The 16,679-nt window shown below is 42.3% G+C and overlaps 2 protein-coding genes across 5 annotated transcripts; one reads left to right on the top strand and one right to left on the bottom strand.

Annotated features, from left to right (window-relative positions):
• Positions 1 to 1,501: 1,501 nt before the first annotated feature.
• LOC133133180 (solute carrier family 25 member 45) lies at positions 1,502 to 6,387 on the bottom strand. 3 transcript variants are annotated; one of them, XM_061249249.1, is made up of 6 exons: positions 5,881 to 6,387; positions 5,728 to 5,771; positions 5,551 to 5,648; positions 3,018 to 3,206; positions 2,365 to 2,623; positions 1,502 to 2,047 (listed from the first exon to the last, which is right to left on the bottom strand). In XM_061249249.1, the coding sequence occupies exons 3-6, from the start codon at positions 5,566 to 5,568 to the stop codon at positions 1,770 to 1,772; spliced, it is 744 nt and encodes a 247-aa protein (XP_061105233.1). In that variant the 5' UTR covers positions 5,569 to 5,648; positions 5,728 to 5,771; positions 5,881 to 6,387; the 3' UTR covers positions 1,502 to 1,769. The 3 variants fall into 3 exon arrangements, with proteins under 3 accessions (XP_061105233.1, XP_061105232.1, XP_061105234.1); XM_061249248.1 differs by having other exon boundaries at positions 5,551 to 5,622; XM_061249250.1 differs by lacking the exons at positions 5,551 to 5,648; positions 5,728 to 5,771; positions 5,881 to 6,387 and adding an exon at positions 3,909 to 3,936.
• A 1,710-nt stretch (positions 6,388 to 8,097) lies between these two features.
• On the top strand, positions 8,098 to 16,677 carry frmd8 (FERM domain containing 8). 2 transcript variants are annotated; one of them, XM_061248451.1, is made up of 11 exons: positions 8,098 to 8,148; positions 8,994 to 9,075; positions 9,296 to 9,463; positions 10,087 to 10,188; positions 10,463 to 10,521; positions 11,366 to 11,532; positions 11,925 to 12,140; positions 12,722 to 12,845; positions 13,195 to 13,344; positions 13,806 to 14,031; positions 14,483 to 16,677. In XM_061248451.1, exons 2-11 carry the CDS (start codon positions 8,994 to 8,996, stop codon positions 14,593 to 14,595), a joined length of 1,407 nt encoding a protein of 468 aa, XP_061104435.1. In that variant the 5' UTR covers positions 8,098 to 8,148; the 3' UTR covers positions 14,596 to 16,677. The 2 variants fall into 2 exon arrangements, with proteins under 2 accessions (XP_061104435.1, XP_061104434.1); XM_061248450.1 differs by having other exon boundaries at positions 8,122 to 8,294.
• The last annotated feature ends 2 nt before the right edge of the window (positions 16,678 to 16,679 follow it).

Genomic DNA, 16,679 nt, shown 5'->3' with positions numbered 1-16,679 from the left:
AAAGTTTTAGGCAGGTGTGAAAAATGCTGTAAAGTAAGAATGCTTTCAAAAATAGAAATGTTAATAGTTTGTTTTTTTATCAATTAACAAAATGCAAAGTGAGTGAACAGAAGAAAAATCTAAATCAAATCAATATTTGGTGTGACCACCCTTTGCCTTCAATTCTTCTTGGTACACTTGCACAAAGTCAGGGATTTTGTAGGCATATAGTCAGGTGTGTGATTAACCAATTATACCAAACAGGAGCTAATGATCATCAATTTAATATGTAGGTTGAAACACAATCATTAACTGAAACAGAAACAGCTGTGTAGGAGGGTTAAAACTGGGTGAGGAACAGCCAAACCCTGCTTCCAAGGGGGGGTTGCTGAAGAGTTTAATATCAGAAGTCATACACCATGGCAAGACTGAGCACAGCAACAAGACACAAGGTAGTTATACTGCATCAGCAAGGTCTCTCCCAGGCAGAAATTTCAAGGCAAGACAGGGGTTTCCAGATGTGCTGTCCATGCTCAGTTGAAGAAGCACAAAGAAAGGCGCAACATTGAGGACCACAGACGCAGTGGTTGGCCAAGGAAACTTAGTGCAGCAGATGAAAGACACATCATGCTTACTTCCCTTCGCAATCGGAAGATGTCCAGCAGTGCCATCAGCTCAGAATTGGAAGAAACCAATGGGTACACCCATCTACTGTGTGGAGAAGTCTGGTCAGAAGTGGTCTTCTTGGAAAAATTGCGGCCAAAAAGCCATCACTCTGACGTGGAAACAAAGCCAAGCGACTCAACTATGCACGAAAACACAGGAACTGGGGTGGAGGTTCCTTGCAGGTTTGGGGCTGCATTTCTGCAAATTGAGTTGGGGATTTGGTTAGAATTCATGGTCTCCTCAATGCTGAGAAGTACAGGCAGATACTTATCCATCATGCAATACCATCAGAGAGGCATTGGATTGGCCCCAAATTTATTCTACAGCAGGACAACGACCCCAAACATACAGCCAATGTAATTAAGAATTATCTTCAGCGTAAAGAACAAGGAGTCCTGGAAGTGATGGTATGGCCCCCACAGAGCCCTGATCTCAACATCATGGAGTTTGTCTGGGATTACACAAAGAGACAGAAGAATTTGAGGCTGCCTAAATCCACAGAATAACTGTGGCTAGTTCTCCAAGATGTTTGGAACAACCTACCTGCCAAGTTCCTTCACAAACTGTGTGCAAATATACCTAGAAGAATTGATGCTGTTTTGAAGGCAAAGGGTGGTCACACCAAATATTGATTTGATTTAGATTTTTCTTCTGTTCATTCACTTCTTCTGTTCATGCATTTTGTTAATTGATACCTGCCTAAACCTTTTGCACAGTACTGTATGTACATACAGTATTTCCAGGGTTTGCATAGTGTAATTGGGAGCACCCTTTTCAGGAAATAAAGCACTTTTTAGGAGGTCCCACTGGGAGGAATAGGCAGAGCCATCTTTAGGTCCAATCACAGTCCAATAAATCAGAGAGGAAGCAGCGGGGACTTTTTATTACAAAGGATGTCTTACAACACCTCTTCAGCAATGTTAGAAAATAGTATGGAGGATAATCCCACAGGACACATAGTGGTTCACCTATGCAAAATTATTAGACTAGATTTGATTTTAAATAACAGCCTGGTTCACCACTTCATGAATGTTTGTGTGGGCAGCAGCAATTGGCCACACTGTTAGATGATTGGCCATGGCTATGGCAGACTCTGCTTTGCGGCCTCAGTCCTAGAAACAGTCTCATGGCAGTGATGTCATGGCCCTCATCAGGTGCTCATAGCACATAAAAGTGACGGCGTTAACAGGAAAGGCTCGGAGGCTGTTGAGTAGAAGTCCCTTGAAGAAAACCTGCACACCCTCCTGTTGCAGGCTGACAGAAATGCAGTGGAGGACACCCCTGTAGACTGGTCCCCCGGCTCCTGACATCTGCAGTCTTGCCTTCACCACATCCATAGGCGTAGCGCAGGCCCAAGTTATCACACCAGCTATGCCCCCAGCCATTAACACTGCAAATGTGCCTGAAGTCAAACACACATACATATCAGTTATTATACTATAAACCAGCACTGTATTACACACATGCGCAGATCAGGTATCAGCTAATAATAATAAAAAAAACATTTACTCAATTCACTCAGTTATGATGCAGTTATAGTTTACACATGTATGCACTATGCAGTCTTGACGCCCACACTGTGATAATTTTTTATTTACATTTTAAGAGGACCCAAAATGGAAGGTAACCAGTTAAAGTGAGCTTGCAGTGAGCAATGTATTTACAAACCATGCAAGATATAATATAATCTTCTACAAAACACTCACTCCACTGACTCACCTGGCTGTTTTCCACTCTCAGTCAGTGCTTTGCATGCAAGCTCATAGGGTAGAAAGTAGAGGCCATAACAGGGCACATCCCTCAGAGCAAGGGCCCCCATCCCCCGGAACAGGCCTCTGGGACCTTCCTCCTTCAGGATGACAGCCACACAATGCACTGGACCTCTGTATTTGTCCGCACCCACGCCCAAGCCCAAGCTTCCCCTCATCTGGTTCTGCAACCGCACCTTGACCAGGTCACTGGGGGCTGTGACCAGTACCTGGAGAAAGAGGGCGATACAACAAGAGAGCATTGTGTTACCTGTATCTGAGATGAGAAGGTCAGTTGGAGTTTGGGTGGGGGATTGGTAACAATGTTGCAGGCGGTGAAGATAAATGGTTTAATTCACAAAGCCGTAAGAAACACCCTCATTGTTAAAAAACTCAAGCAACAAGATTTTTACAAGCAAATGCGCTCCAAAAGCAAAAAAGTGTAGCCACCGCACCAGTCCCACCCCCAATTTAAACATTTTAACAAATTTCTGAATTAGAACAGGTTATTTTTATACAAGACATTTGTGTAGAAAACTGTTTAGAAAACCTGAAAACTGTGCTTATAATAACAAACACGCAGAATTTGAATTTGTTAATGTACAGCTGTACTTTTTCTGTTACCTGGGTTGCACCAGAAAAGCAACCAGCCATAAAGACTGCTGCTAAATTAGAAGAGTTGTCTTTGCTGCATTGGCCATACTGTGTCTGGGTGAGGTAGTCCAGGGCATTGCTATAGGAACCAAAGACCACGGAGTTGCTGAAAGCAATACTCAGCACAGGGAATGACATGCCCTTGAAGAACCCAGGGATCTAATAAAGAGAGAAACTGATTAGCAATTAATACTCACAAAGACAAATAAATATATGTAGAAACGGGTATATGTGAACCTGTGCATTCATTAAGCCATGAGAAAAAGATTTATAGCTACTTCCACCAAATATACAATCAGAGAAAACATTTAATTTCCTTTTGATGTCAAATATTTATAGAGGAGAGCTTTGAAACAGTGAAAGGAACCTCCAGAATGAGGTCTGAGGCTGTCAGTTTGGTGAACCATAATGGTGAGTAAGGTTTGCAGTCTGGGTAGCTAGCTACAGTAGCAAGCTTAGCAAGGTCAGCAGGCTATTCATATCGGGATTCTGGCCACTTAGTTTATTAGTTTCACTGTCAAAAACCAAGATAACCTGATGCCAATACTGAGACGGGTGCGTGGGGGTTGGACCCAAAATGCACGACTCGGAAACAATAGTAAAATAAAGTCCCGTCAGGGCTTTGTTCGGGAAATCAATGGTAATAATGCTCAAGAGTTGCTTTGACGGATGTGGCGGGGTTCTCTTGGGAACTCAGGCGTACTCGGAAAATCTCGGTTTAGTGAGATTTATTTATGCCGGCCTCCAAGACAACACAGTGTGAATATTTACAAAGAAAAAGTTCAAAAAGATGGAAAAACACAGAAAACAAAACACTCTATATACAAAAGGGTTTCCAAAGGGAAAAGGGCATTTACCCACTTGAGTTCTTCAGAGAACTCAGGCAGGCAATTTCGCAAAGAACAGAAGTGCGACTGGGCTATAAATGCTGGTGTAGACAATTAGTTAGAGAGCAGCAAGGGAATGGAAAACAGGTGCGATGGATGACAAGTTTAACAAGGTAATTAGTAATCGTTAGTAATAAACCTATCCTGCCCTAGCATTAGTAAATTAGTAAATGACATGCACAAGAAACGTAAGGTAACATGATCACGATTAGTCTGTTAGTATTACCCAATCCTGATCTAGCATTAGTAGTTTTAGTAAATAGACAAATAGAAACAATTAGGGTGTGAGTGACAGAAAGGGAGAGAGAGAAAGCCGGAATGCAAGGTTTGCGGCCAGTTTACGTAACAATAAACATAAATCAAAACATAACACTAAACGAACTAGGACGATAACCACACAACATAACAAGGTAAAATAATCGTAACGAAAACATAACTAGACATGACAAGACAATTTATCGTAACAAGAAATAAACTAAACAAAATGACAACAATTAATCATCCAGCAGCTGGCAGTATGCAAACCTTTTCCACCTAACCCCAAATTGCTCCTGACCAGCTGGTTGGTGCCTTGCATGGCAGCCAATCGCCATTGGTGTGTGAGCATGTGTGTAAATGGGTAAATAAGAAGCATCAATTGTACAGCGCTTTGGATAAAGGCACTTTATAAATGTGGACGTTTACCATTTATTTACCATTTAGTTCCCATATGTTGAACAAGATCAAGACCAAACTGAATTAGTCCAAAATGCAGTGAGCTTTAAACAGCACCTATTGGATGATAACAAACTTTTACATGGAACTACAGTGCTGTAGAATCAGTATGCCTGGAAAACTTTTTTCCAACCAAGAATGCGCAATTACATCCATGTGTTCTGGCAGCAGCTTAAGTCAGAAAAGGGTTAAATGCATTTGCACCCGACTGAGTTTGGTAATCATATCTGAAGAGGAAACTGAATTGCTGCAAGTGAACGTACATTAAACTACATTGAATGGAGGTTTTATGATACGTATTAAGCATCGGCAAAATTATAGGAATCAAATGCATTGAAATATCAACTTATATCTGTGTAAACATTTCCACCTATTCCTATGTGGAGATTGAATGGGTGGAGTTGAATTTATTAATAGACTCTTGAGCTATTGGGTCAGGCACCTTGATGACATCAAGAATGAATGGCGTCATTGCATTATTGTGTCTCAATTGAGCCTCCTCCCATAGTTTCATGAGATTTGTATATAGCAGTGGTCTCCAATCCCGTTTGGCGGGTTTGTTGAGGGTGTAGCCAGAATCAATAGTAATGCAGGACTATGGCGGAGAATGCCTTCTCAGACACCATTGGAGCTAACTGTGTAATGTCACTGGTTATTTCTGGCCACTTTGCAGTCACTTTAAGTATTGCTATATTGTTATATGAGAGTTAGCATTTGTACCAGGAAATATCAAACTGGGGGTATATGGAGAACACATTATTCCATGGTTTTGCTGCTTACAAATTACAATGTAAATGATAATTGGTATATTATTGTATTACTTAATAGCATAGAAAGGCACCACTTGTACTTTAGTCATCATCTCCATGTCAAACTTCAGAAGCTGGCATCTCTGCACTCACCCTCTCATGTGCATACATCCTGACCACGCAGTCCACGATGCCCTTGTACCTTGTCTGGGTCTGCAAACGCACCTATCGGAATACAATTCAAAATGACACTACACCCAGCTGTTAGGGACTGCCTTCATATTATGAATATTATCCATTAATTAGTAGGCTATACGCATGCAGGTTCACCTTCACTGTGTCCATTGGATGTCCAACCACCAGTCCCACTGCACCTAAATTAATTAACCTAATTTAATATCTAACATTGTTGCACACCAATTTCAATTCCCATAGAACAAATTGTGGACATGTACAAAGATAATCTTTGAGCTATAAATTTACCTGAAATCCATCCTGCCACAAATTCCACCAGGGTCATTTCAGAGGGGTTGAGGCTGAGACAGGATAAATAAACACATAAATACTACATCTTAATTCCAGCCAGGTGTGTAAAATGAATCTACATTCCTCTTCATAATGTGCTGAGTAGTTCCTTAATTGGGTCCTTTATTTTGCTTTTATGTTCTGGCTTCTTCTTTGCTCTTTTCAGGAGCAAATGTTCCTAAATGGGAGCACTATGCAGGCCTGATAAATAACTATGTGAAACTCTTTTGTTTCATAGTCGGTTACTGGTTATAGCATCAAGAGTGCCTTGGCAAACGTTAATTAAATGTCTAATGAAAACGTTCCGCGAGCCGGGCGTGCATTGGAACCGTCAAGTAGATTTTTTTTTATATTTGCGGTAATGTCGCGTGGCAGGCACGTCTGAGAAGTCTGGAGCGTAGAGTTCTATGGTCTGGAGACCCTGCAGACAGGTGCGGTGGAGATTTATGCGTCAACTAACTTGCCAACCAGTCTCTGGCAGACCGGAGTACGGGGCGTGTCTAAAAAAGGCGAGTCAAAAGCATGTAAGCATGGCCGTTAATTCCGTCATATACGTTGTCCAATCCCAAGCTTCCTCTAAAAACGTAGGGGTGGAGGATGTTGTAAATAGGGTCTGAGGGTAGGGTTTAAGGCATTTTGGAAAGTTTTGTGTTTCAGTAAAAGAACATCAAAAGTAATCTAATCCAGTACCAAAAGAGGAGGGTGCACAACTGATAAAGGAGATTATTGAATGCCTCTTCCACTCTAGATGAATTTTGCTGCCGTATCCTTACTGTAATGCATTAAAAAAAAAATTGAAAACACAATACATTAATTTTAAGTTCATCAGGGTATAAATTCTTATTTGCCGTGGGTTGTATCTAGACTTTCCAATCAAGTTTTGCAATGTCATCAATGGAGGCTGGTTGTGGTGGCAGGCTGAGGGGTGGACCGCATAATCTGAGCATGTACCCATTACATTACATTAATGGAATTTGGCAGATGCTGTTATCCAGAGCGATGTACAGTTAATTAGACTAAGCAGGAGGCAATCCTCCCCTGGAGCAATGCAGGGTTAAGGGCCTTGCTCAAGGGCCAAAAAGCTGTGCGGATCTTATTGTGGCTACACCGGGGATCGAACCACTGAACTTGTGTGTACCTTAACCACTATGCTACAGGCCGCCATAACTCAGCTGCTGAATTTAATCTTGGGCCTCACATGGATGTCTCTGCAGAGGCTTTTGATGTGAGTTGGGGCTTTCTTTTTTCTTCTATACATTTAACTCTAAATGTGTGCTTAGCTTTTTGGTTCTCCAGACTCATTTACTCCTCCATGACATCAATTGTGTCTATGATTAGAGAAGATAGATTAATGCATTTCATCCTCAGGACAGTTTTCAGGAGCACCTCCATGGTGGATGATCTATAGGCTCCTGGGCAGAGATTAACCATTAACTTAAAATACTAAATTAAAATATGGTTTCAACCTTTGCACCAATATAAATTTCATGTTGGATTTTCCATCCATCCATTATCTTGACCCGCTTATCCTGAACAGGGTCACAGAAGGGCTGGAGCCTATCCCAGCATACAATGGGCGAAAGGCAGGAATACACCCTGGATAGGTCGCCAGTCCATCACAGGGCACACACACCATTCACTCACACCCACGGGCAATTTAGACTCTCCAATCAGCCTAACCTGCATGTCTTTGGGCTGTGGGAAGAAATTGGACGCGCAAACACGGGGAGAACATGCAAACTCTGCGCAGAGAGGCCCTGGCCGACCAGAATTCAAACCCAGGACCTGAATCAGCATTGAGACGATGAGGAAATGATGCATGATGACAGTATTAATGAAGATGACTATTAAAGTGTACTGCAAGCAGAAGGAAATGTGTATATATATATATGTATATATATATATAATTTTTTTACAAACAAAAAATATGGAATATATTATTATAGAACAACCTCAGACTTTCTTGTTTTGCTGTCTTCAGATATAATAAACAAAGTCCATAGATAATTTATGTTCTTTAAACTTACACTAAAGTGGGTAGTGACGTACAAAAATGAGCCGTATTTAGAGGCATTCCGATATCTTGCATATGGCACATTTAGCTCATTATCAAAGAGACTTCTGCATTGTCCAGGATTTCTGGACGGCGAATCTGTACAAAACATACACTCAAAGCTGCGTCGCAGTGACTCCTGCCAATAACAATTAAACTGTTTCCGGGTTGCGGTAGGCGCCGTTTCATACTCATCGGTGATAATGTCCGTTGAAAACAGTTTTTAATTTTGTTTCTTTAGACTACTTTACGCATTTCAGTAACGTATTCATGTTTTCAATTGGATTATCAAAACTCGGTTACATTTAAAACGGACCAGGTATGCGTTATCCGATCTATTAAGTAGCTAACTTAGCCAGAGCTAAATTCGCGAGCTAACGTTTGTGAGCTAGCTAGCTAGCCCGTAAGATAGGGAATTGCAGCGTAGCTATTGTGTGTTGGGCGGGGGGAACCGCTAGCGCTAGCGCTAGCTTAGTACCTGATGCATTTTAATGTACTTTCACTTGGATAACAAAATCAACCGTAAAGTTACTGTGAGTTTGCCATCAATCTAGATAGCTGGCTAACAGTTACACTCAACCTTGAGAAATACGTTGCCAAACCAATAACGCCCAGGGTCTGTTGTTGAGCAATTAAGCGAGCGCACTCGCGCTTTTTTGTGAACTTACTTTGCAATCGTTAACCTAAGTTAGCCCAACTATCAGCTACGCTGAAATATCTACATGTAACCGTTACCTAGCTATGCAGCTAGCTAGCTCAGCAACTACGCATTTGAACATCTATCTATTGTATAAATTCCGGTCATGGTTAGCTAGCGAAGACGCCCACATATAACGTTAGTACAGTGCCATTTGTGCAACGTTATTTTGACACAATAGCTAGCTAAAGGAGTTACCTGAAAATGCTAACTTTCTCTAAAACAAAATGTGTTTTGAAATTCGTACTTTTTAACTCTTGTTTATCCCTTTGAACATTGTCACGTAGTTGCTACTAACAGGTAAAATATGTTTTGTGCTAGATGGAGGGAGGGGAGTGTGGGTTCCCACCCGAACCATCGGAGCCCTCTCAGAGAGGAAGCGTTTCATCAGCAGGCTTGCGCGGTGAGTAATATCTTCTGCCTCCACTTTCAGACTATAAGTATTAAATGAAAATAATACAAAGACAGAATTGTTTCACCGGGTATCAATCATGCATCTGTTCGATATTGATCATGATTGGTTGGTCTGTCACTCGTAATTACTGTATGTCGTAATTACCTGATGTTGTATTGGATTGGAGAATGGGTGTGACAATGACCTTGCCGTTTGCTCCCTGCTTCAGCCCAGGATGTGCTGGTGTACCTGGTGGGCGACAGTGCAGTACATTTGACTGTGGAGAGTGTGGGCTGTGTGAACGTGCAGGAGCTCGGCCGCAGTGTCCGCGAGGCGCTCCACATCCCAGAGACAGCGCAGGAGGCCTTCGCCTTTTGGCTCTGCTCCCCTCTACTCGGTATCAGAAGTTCATTACGTACAGTACTGTGTTGCATCTTAGGCTCAAAGATACTTTCAGAAAGAATTAAATCTACATTTTTAAATGTCGAAAAATGTTACTATAAATAGCAGTGAATAGTTGAAAACTAAATCGAATCGATATTTGTTGTGATCACCCTTCACCGTTAAAACTGCAGCAGTTCACTAAGTTACACTGTACTGCAATTTTGCAAGGTAATCAGCTGATAGGTTGTACCAAACATATTGGATAACTTTCCACAGTTCTTCTGCTGACTTGGCTGTCTTGCTTGCTTCTGGCTATCTAGGAAATATCATACAGCATTGATCAAGTTTTTATCTGAAAAATGGTGGTTAATATGTTGCTTATTTTATTGAACAAAATGCAAAAGAAAAATGAATGTTTGGAAATCTCAAATCTCATTTGCTAGTTTCTACTGACACGCTAATGCATAAAAAAAAAAGAATATAAAGCCAAATTCATATATAAAACATAGGGTGCCTAAGACCTTTGCACAGTATTGTATACCATTACATACTTTTTTGCTTGTATGGCGATATCTGTCTGTTTATAAACCATTTGCTCTGCTCTGCTCCTCTCCCGTTCCCTGTCCTTCATGGCAGAGTTGCAGTTAAAGCCGAAGCATCAGCCGTACAAGCTCTGCCGGCAGTGGCAGGACCTACTGTACCGGTTCACAGAAGCCTCGGAAGAGGACATCTCCCAGGGTGAGACGGTGATTTAGTGTCTGCATTTCCCTTTGTGTCTGTTTCAGTCTAAAGTATGTACACATACATGAGATGTGTGTAAAGAAATGCCTTTATACAGTTCAATGTAATATTTATCAATTGTGTGTCCGTCAGTGTATAGGCCACCCTGATGCCTTGATGCTTCTGACATACTCAGTTTGCCTCCGTGCAGAATTTCTGTGGTAGCAATTCTCTGTCTTTCCTGTGTGGCCCGTTGGTTAAAACTTCTGCCTCTCTGTGACTGCCTCCTCAGATGAACCCTGCCTACAGTACAGAAGGAATGTATTTTACCCTAAAGCCAAAGAGCTGCAGGTATAGTGTGTGTGTGTGTGTGTGTGTGTGTGTGTGTGTGTGTGTGTGTGTGTGTGTGTGTAAGACCATGAGAATGAGTGGAATGCCTGTACGCTATGTAGGCTCCAAACCAGAATGTTTCGCTTTTCCACGCGTGCCAGAGATGCTTTGCATTATTAGATAAGACCATATGAGCCACAACTGACTGTGTGTACTACGCACTTCTGAGCTTGTGAATAGTTACACACTCGGAGGTTGGTGGAATAAACTCTGAACCCCTCCATAGGCCTGCCTGTTTACACAAGTGCATACAACGTAAGCTCACAGTGTTCCGAACAGAGCATGGGGAAGCGGCCGCTTCTACCAGAAGTTAACCGGAGGAATGCGGTTTATGATCATGGTTGCTTATTGACTATCCCACGATGGTCCGAACACCTATTCACTCTTTTATGCAGGCTGAGCCGTATAAGCCTGCCCAGTTCGTAGTCTCTCATTAGCAACAGCTTCCCCACCACAATGTTACAGCGTGTACACAATGACCATTACCATGTCACTGTATGCTGAAATGGGTCACTTATGTGACTCGTACCAAGGTTTTATGAAAACAGAAGGAATTAGACTTTACACACACACAAAAACCAAAGCTGATCTGGAAGTATTTATTCATTTGTCCTGAAAGTTGCACTGTTGGGAGCATAATGAGCTAACTTGTGAGTTTATGTTAGATAGTGTTTGACATGATTGGGCTACATTGGTTGATTGATTAAAAAAATATATATAATAATAATTATGTTGAAATGACATTTTTATTTTTTTTATCTCCTCTTGTCTTTCATAATGTCTCTTTGACTTGGGCCATTTGCAGATAGAAGATGAAGGTGTTCTGAGGCTCCTGTATGACGAAGCCAAGGCAAACATTTTGGAGGGCCGGTACCCTTGTGACCCTGACCAGTGGCTGAGGCTGGGAGTGCTGTCCTGCGCTTTAGAGCTCGGGGTGGGCCTGGACGCCCCGGCGGCCACTGCTGCCATCCGGTACATTCCGCAGAGCTTCAACTTCAACTACACTACTGAACTTTACGACTTCATATCGGGTGGTCACACACTAATGTAGACTTTCACAAAGGAGTAAAAGTTTGTCTTTAGCCCTTTGTGTTGTCGTTGATTATGCTTATTTATATAAGACAATTGGGTAAGTTAATCCTTGATGAGCAGAACGGTGAACTTATTGAGCACCTTGCACACTCTTAAAATGTATAAATTTTGTGTTCATACACACACCTTTGAAGTTCTCACAAATCGGAGAAAGGGATTTAATGTTTGAGAAATTGGTGACTATAGTGACCATGATTAAGGCTGAAACACAGTTTGACCCTTGTGATCTGAGTAGTGTGTTATACAACGTCTGACTGGTCTTCCATCATCAGAAAGAAGAAGCTCTCCTCCTTCCTGCCTGCCCATGTCACAGGAGGGGGAGGGGGCCTGCTGTCTGCTCTAAGGGGGAAAGGCGGGCGTCAGGCAGGGCTGGAGCAGAACCTTCTGGAAGAGTACCTCCAGCTCGCCAGCGCTGACGGCGGCGCCCAGGAACCCACCCATTACCTGCGGCAGTACCTCAGCACCTGTCACTCGCTGCCTTACTACGGGTGAGGAGGATGGGGCTTTCAGAGACCAAAAACTGGTAATATAGTTCCAAGTTGACTCTACCATGTAGTGAATCTAGGAGCAGAAGTTCCATGAGAAAAGTGAAGCATTGGTTTTGGAATTGTCTTTTACGTGGGCAAGTATGTGTGAGCTGTGTAAGGCTGCATGATGTTGCGCTTTTTGCATCGTAAGAATAACCGGCATATATCCAATCTTTTTTTATTCCTTTTAAAAAAATGTATTTATCATGCCTGATGCAGTTCTAAACAACTGTCAGAGGCCCTGAGAAACGCTTCTGGGAAAAACATCCCTGATATCTACTAGGTATTGATAAGATCCAATTGGCAGCAAGGTCGTGATGATGTGATTTGTTTTTGCTGCTGATTGGCTATCTTGTCAACACAGATTTCAGTGATTTATCATGGCTTCTTGCACTTTGTTTGTTTACTCCCACTTCAGTTATTGTTAAGATTAAAGAAGAAAAAAAAAAGATTCTTACTACCTTTTTAAAAAGGGCGATTCTGTATATCGTGCAGCCCTAGTCGTCAGTCGCGTGTTTACTGTGTGTATTCTGTCCCCACAGATGCGCCTTCTTCTCAGGAGACATCGACAAGCCCGTGCAGGGGATCCTCCACAGGGGCGGCCGCAAGACGGTGAACGTGGGGATCAGCCTGGAGGGAGTGTACGTCATCGACGTGAAAGAGAAGGTGAGGCCTGCACTGCGTGATGGGTATAAGTCAGAGGTCACCAACCCTGGTCCTGGAGAGCTACTGGGTCTGCAGGTTTTTGTTTTCACCTTAAAATCAGCACCCTGTTGAGGCCCAGGTAACCAGGTGAGGTGAGTTAACTGTAATCATCTGCTCTAATTGATTAATTAAGTGCAGAGTAACAGCGAAAACCCAGTAGCTCTTCAGGACCAGGGTGGTATAAGTAAATTAACAGGCCTCGGGAATCCCCGTGAAGCCACACGTACTGTATCTCTGTCTCTCGACTCTTCTGCTGCCTCTGCCCCGCTCCCTAAACAACACCCTCCCCCTCCCTCTGCTTGCCCTGAAGCATGTCCTCCTGGGCCTCCGCTTCTGCGAGCTGTCCTGGGACCACAGCTACCCCGAGGGCGAGGGAGACTCGCACATCCTGTGGCTCGAGTTTGACGGGGAGGAGGCTGGCACACCTGTCAACAAGCTACTCAAGATATACTCAAAACAGGTATCGACCTAGACCTAGCGGTGTCAAACTGAATTCCCAGGGGGGCCGCAGTGTCTGCAGGTTTTTTGTGGTTTCCTTTCAGCCTGCTGTCAATGAAGGCTTTGAGAACAAGGCGTGTGCATTCTTTAGCCAAAACCAGCAGACACTGCGGCCACTTGTGCAAGACCCTTAACCGTGTGTTGCTCCAGGGGAAATTGTCCCCTGCTTAGTGTAATTAAGTCGCTTTAGATAATAATTTGTTGTTCAGCTGACACTAAATTTTTAATTTGAAATTAATTTTATTTATTAAATTATTTAATAAATATATTTATTCACAATGAGTTTGGAATATATTTATGTAGATACCTATTATTTCTCAAAATGTAGGTTTCTAAAGAGACCAGCCTTGCCTTTATGGAATATGTTCATGTGAATATAATGAGTAGTGTTTTGATTATACTGACGGTCCTCCTGTCCACTAGGCGGAGCTCATGAGCGGTCTCATTGAGTTTTGTGTGGAACTGGGAGCAGCGGCGGAGGCGGAGGCGGCGGGGACGGACGGCGAGCTGGCGCCTTCCCAGCAGGCCCCTGGGGGGGCCGGGGCGAGCGGCAGGGGGAGGGGGGGGCGGCGCGGGAAGCTTCGCCGGCAGAGCAGCGTGGTGTGCAGCAGGGTGCACACCCTCAGCACCATCAGCTACGTGGACGATGGTGAGCAGCGGTCTGGAGAGGGACGAGAGCTCCGCCTGGAGTGGAGAGATGTTTCTCAAAGTACTTTTTAGGACATAACGGGTCGGTTTCATAAACGCAGATTAAGCTTAGTCCCTGACCATATTTTGTATGGAGAATCTCCTTTCAGAATTGAATGCAGTCTAGGACTGGATGTAACCTTTCTGTGGAATTGACCCAAGATATTTGAAACCGGTTCTGTCTTGTATAGTATTAGGAAACCAGGATTTTATTCCAGAATATTCCATTCATTTGCTTTCTCCCTTTTCCCTAAACTGTAGAGTAAAGGACTGCAAGCTATCCTGCTGGTACAAATAACCTTGTGGTGTTTATTCCTTGGTTTATTTTTATTTAATGTTTTTTTTTTTTACGGCTGACATGTTCGTAACATGTTGTAACCCCTGTGATTTCCCGTTTGTGTCGATCCGCTCAGGCAAAGAGATCAAGCGTCTAAAGCCAAAGAGGGCGGCTTCCTTCTTCAGCAGGCAGGCGCCGGCCCCCAACTATTCCGCCGTCCAAGTGGGAGAGAATCTGGAGCAAGGGTGAGCCCGTGGAGACGGAGCTGCACCCCGGAGACCAAAATCAGCGTCTGAACACTGACATTCAGACGCAGATAGTCACAGAAACTTAAATGTAAAAAAAAAAAACAAAAAAGAAAAGAAAATGGACCAACAATTTGGCCGGAAAATGAAATATCCAGTTTTGTTTAATGTTTGAATATATACTCACAGTTTTTAAGATTTTGAGATTCTTTGCAGGCTAAAGTTTGTTTCCTCGATGTAGGTATTGCAGAAAAACACCCACTGGTGTGAACATTTGTTCACGTACAAAGACACTGGCAAATGTAGGCAAAAAGGGTATCTTATCTTATCTTATATCCTTGCTTGTCAATTGAGTAGCACGCAATCATGACAGCAGTGCCTTCTAATCTTCCCTTCGATAGTTTAAATGGGATATTGACTGTGGTCATTGTACGGTGAAATATTACTGATAGAAGTGCAATCCCAAGTTCTCGATATCCATTAAACTATGCAAATCTGAGAGGGGTTAGCCTCTCATGAAAGGGCCCGTACTTCTGTCTGTGACTGCACAACAACAAAACAAGCTTACCTTACTCTCTGCTCCTGCCTACCCGTACCTCTCTTTACCTCCTCTGACACACTTAAACCTGGTCACTGCTGTTATGGGAAAATGCCTGTATCCTTCTCTAGGACAGGTGTGTGTGTGTGGTTTATGTATATATTCCATAAAACTGAAGGACATAATTTTTATTCTATATCCAAAACTTATGCAAAGCTATTTGAGCTAAACTAGCGCCAAATGATCTGCTCTCAGCTCCAGATAGCATCTATGCATGTCCTTGGATTGTTCACTACACGTTTACTGTACGCGCATACTGAAATACTTGTGCCGTTTATTCTCTGTTGGCATGTCCAATCAAATTATATTCCAAAAAAGGTGAAAGGAGGGAAAGGCAAAAAATCTTTTTTTAAGAATTGCACTTTTGATACATTTCTAAATACTGTAAGCATTTTGCAAAACAGTCATTACATCTTCATTTTATGTCGTCATATTTCAGACTTCATTTTACATTCATGGCCATAAACACAACTGAACATGTTAAAACTGAAAACCATTTTGTTTGCAGTAGTTTTACTATGATTTTGAAAAAGACCAAGTGCCTCTTGTATGTGCAATCAGTCAGCCACCCTGGGTTCAAATGTTTGTCCGGCTGTCTTTATCAATCTATGTCTGAATTATATGAAATAATTCTGTTACTTCTATCCTTTTGAGTTTTGTTGCAGACTCCTGCTAGTTGTAATGAGACACTTACATGTTTCTTATATATAACCCAGGTAACACACGATTCTCAGAATGTTTTTTTTTTTGGTTGCTTTTTTTAGAATTCAGTATTTTGAGGAAATGTTTGGTAGGTGGTGTAGTTGGCTATGATTCGTGGGAAATGGATTTACATTATGCCTTTCAATGCTTGCAGTGACCTCAGCAAGGAGATGGGCACATGCCCTCAACCATTAGTACTATGTACCCTCCATCTGGGTATTTAAGTATTTAAAACGGCTAATGACGGCAGCACCTGCAAGTTCATATCCTGCCACCGACTTTAACTTTCAAATGGCCAATCATTTGGATGAAAACAATAGAACTTCTCCCTGTTCTTGTAAGATGCAAAGTCTGGTATCACCGATTCAGGACCAGGCTAGTTGACTTGACTAATTTGATAACTGAAGTGGCCAGACGTTTGTATTAGCACCTATCTGTCTCGGCTGTGACTGAGGGTTTTTTTAAATTTAATCCCAGTGCTTATATCGGTAAAACTAGTTTTCAGTAGTTATGTTGCCCATATGTGGGTATAGAGCCATGAGATGATAGTCCATTAATGTCATTCACTGTATTCACACCACAACACATTCAGTGACTTTAGGGATAACCAGAAACTAACTAGCATTTGTACTGTACAAATCTTGCTTTATACTAATTTTCTGACTGCGAGACATTAAATCGTGTTAATGGGTTTCATAGAGTTTTTATATATAATTTAAATATGCTCACTGATTTTGTTGTATTCACCTAATTTAACGTTTTGGAAATAAAATATTGTCACTTTTATT

Source organism: Conger conger, chromosome 7 (assembly GCF_963514075.1).
Source record: "Conger conger chromosome 7, fConCon1.1, whole genome shotgun sequence".
NCBI lineage: Eukaryota > Metazoa > Chordata > Actinopteri > Anguilliformes > Congridae > Conger > Conger conger.
The sequence above is the reverse complement of the archived record's forward strand: the minus strand, read 5'-3'. Positions and strand labels throughout refer to the sequence as shown.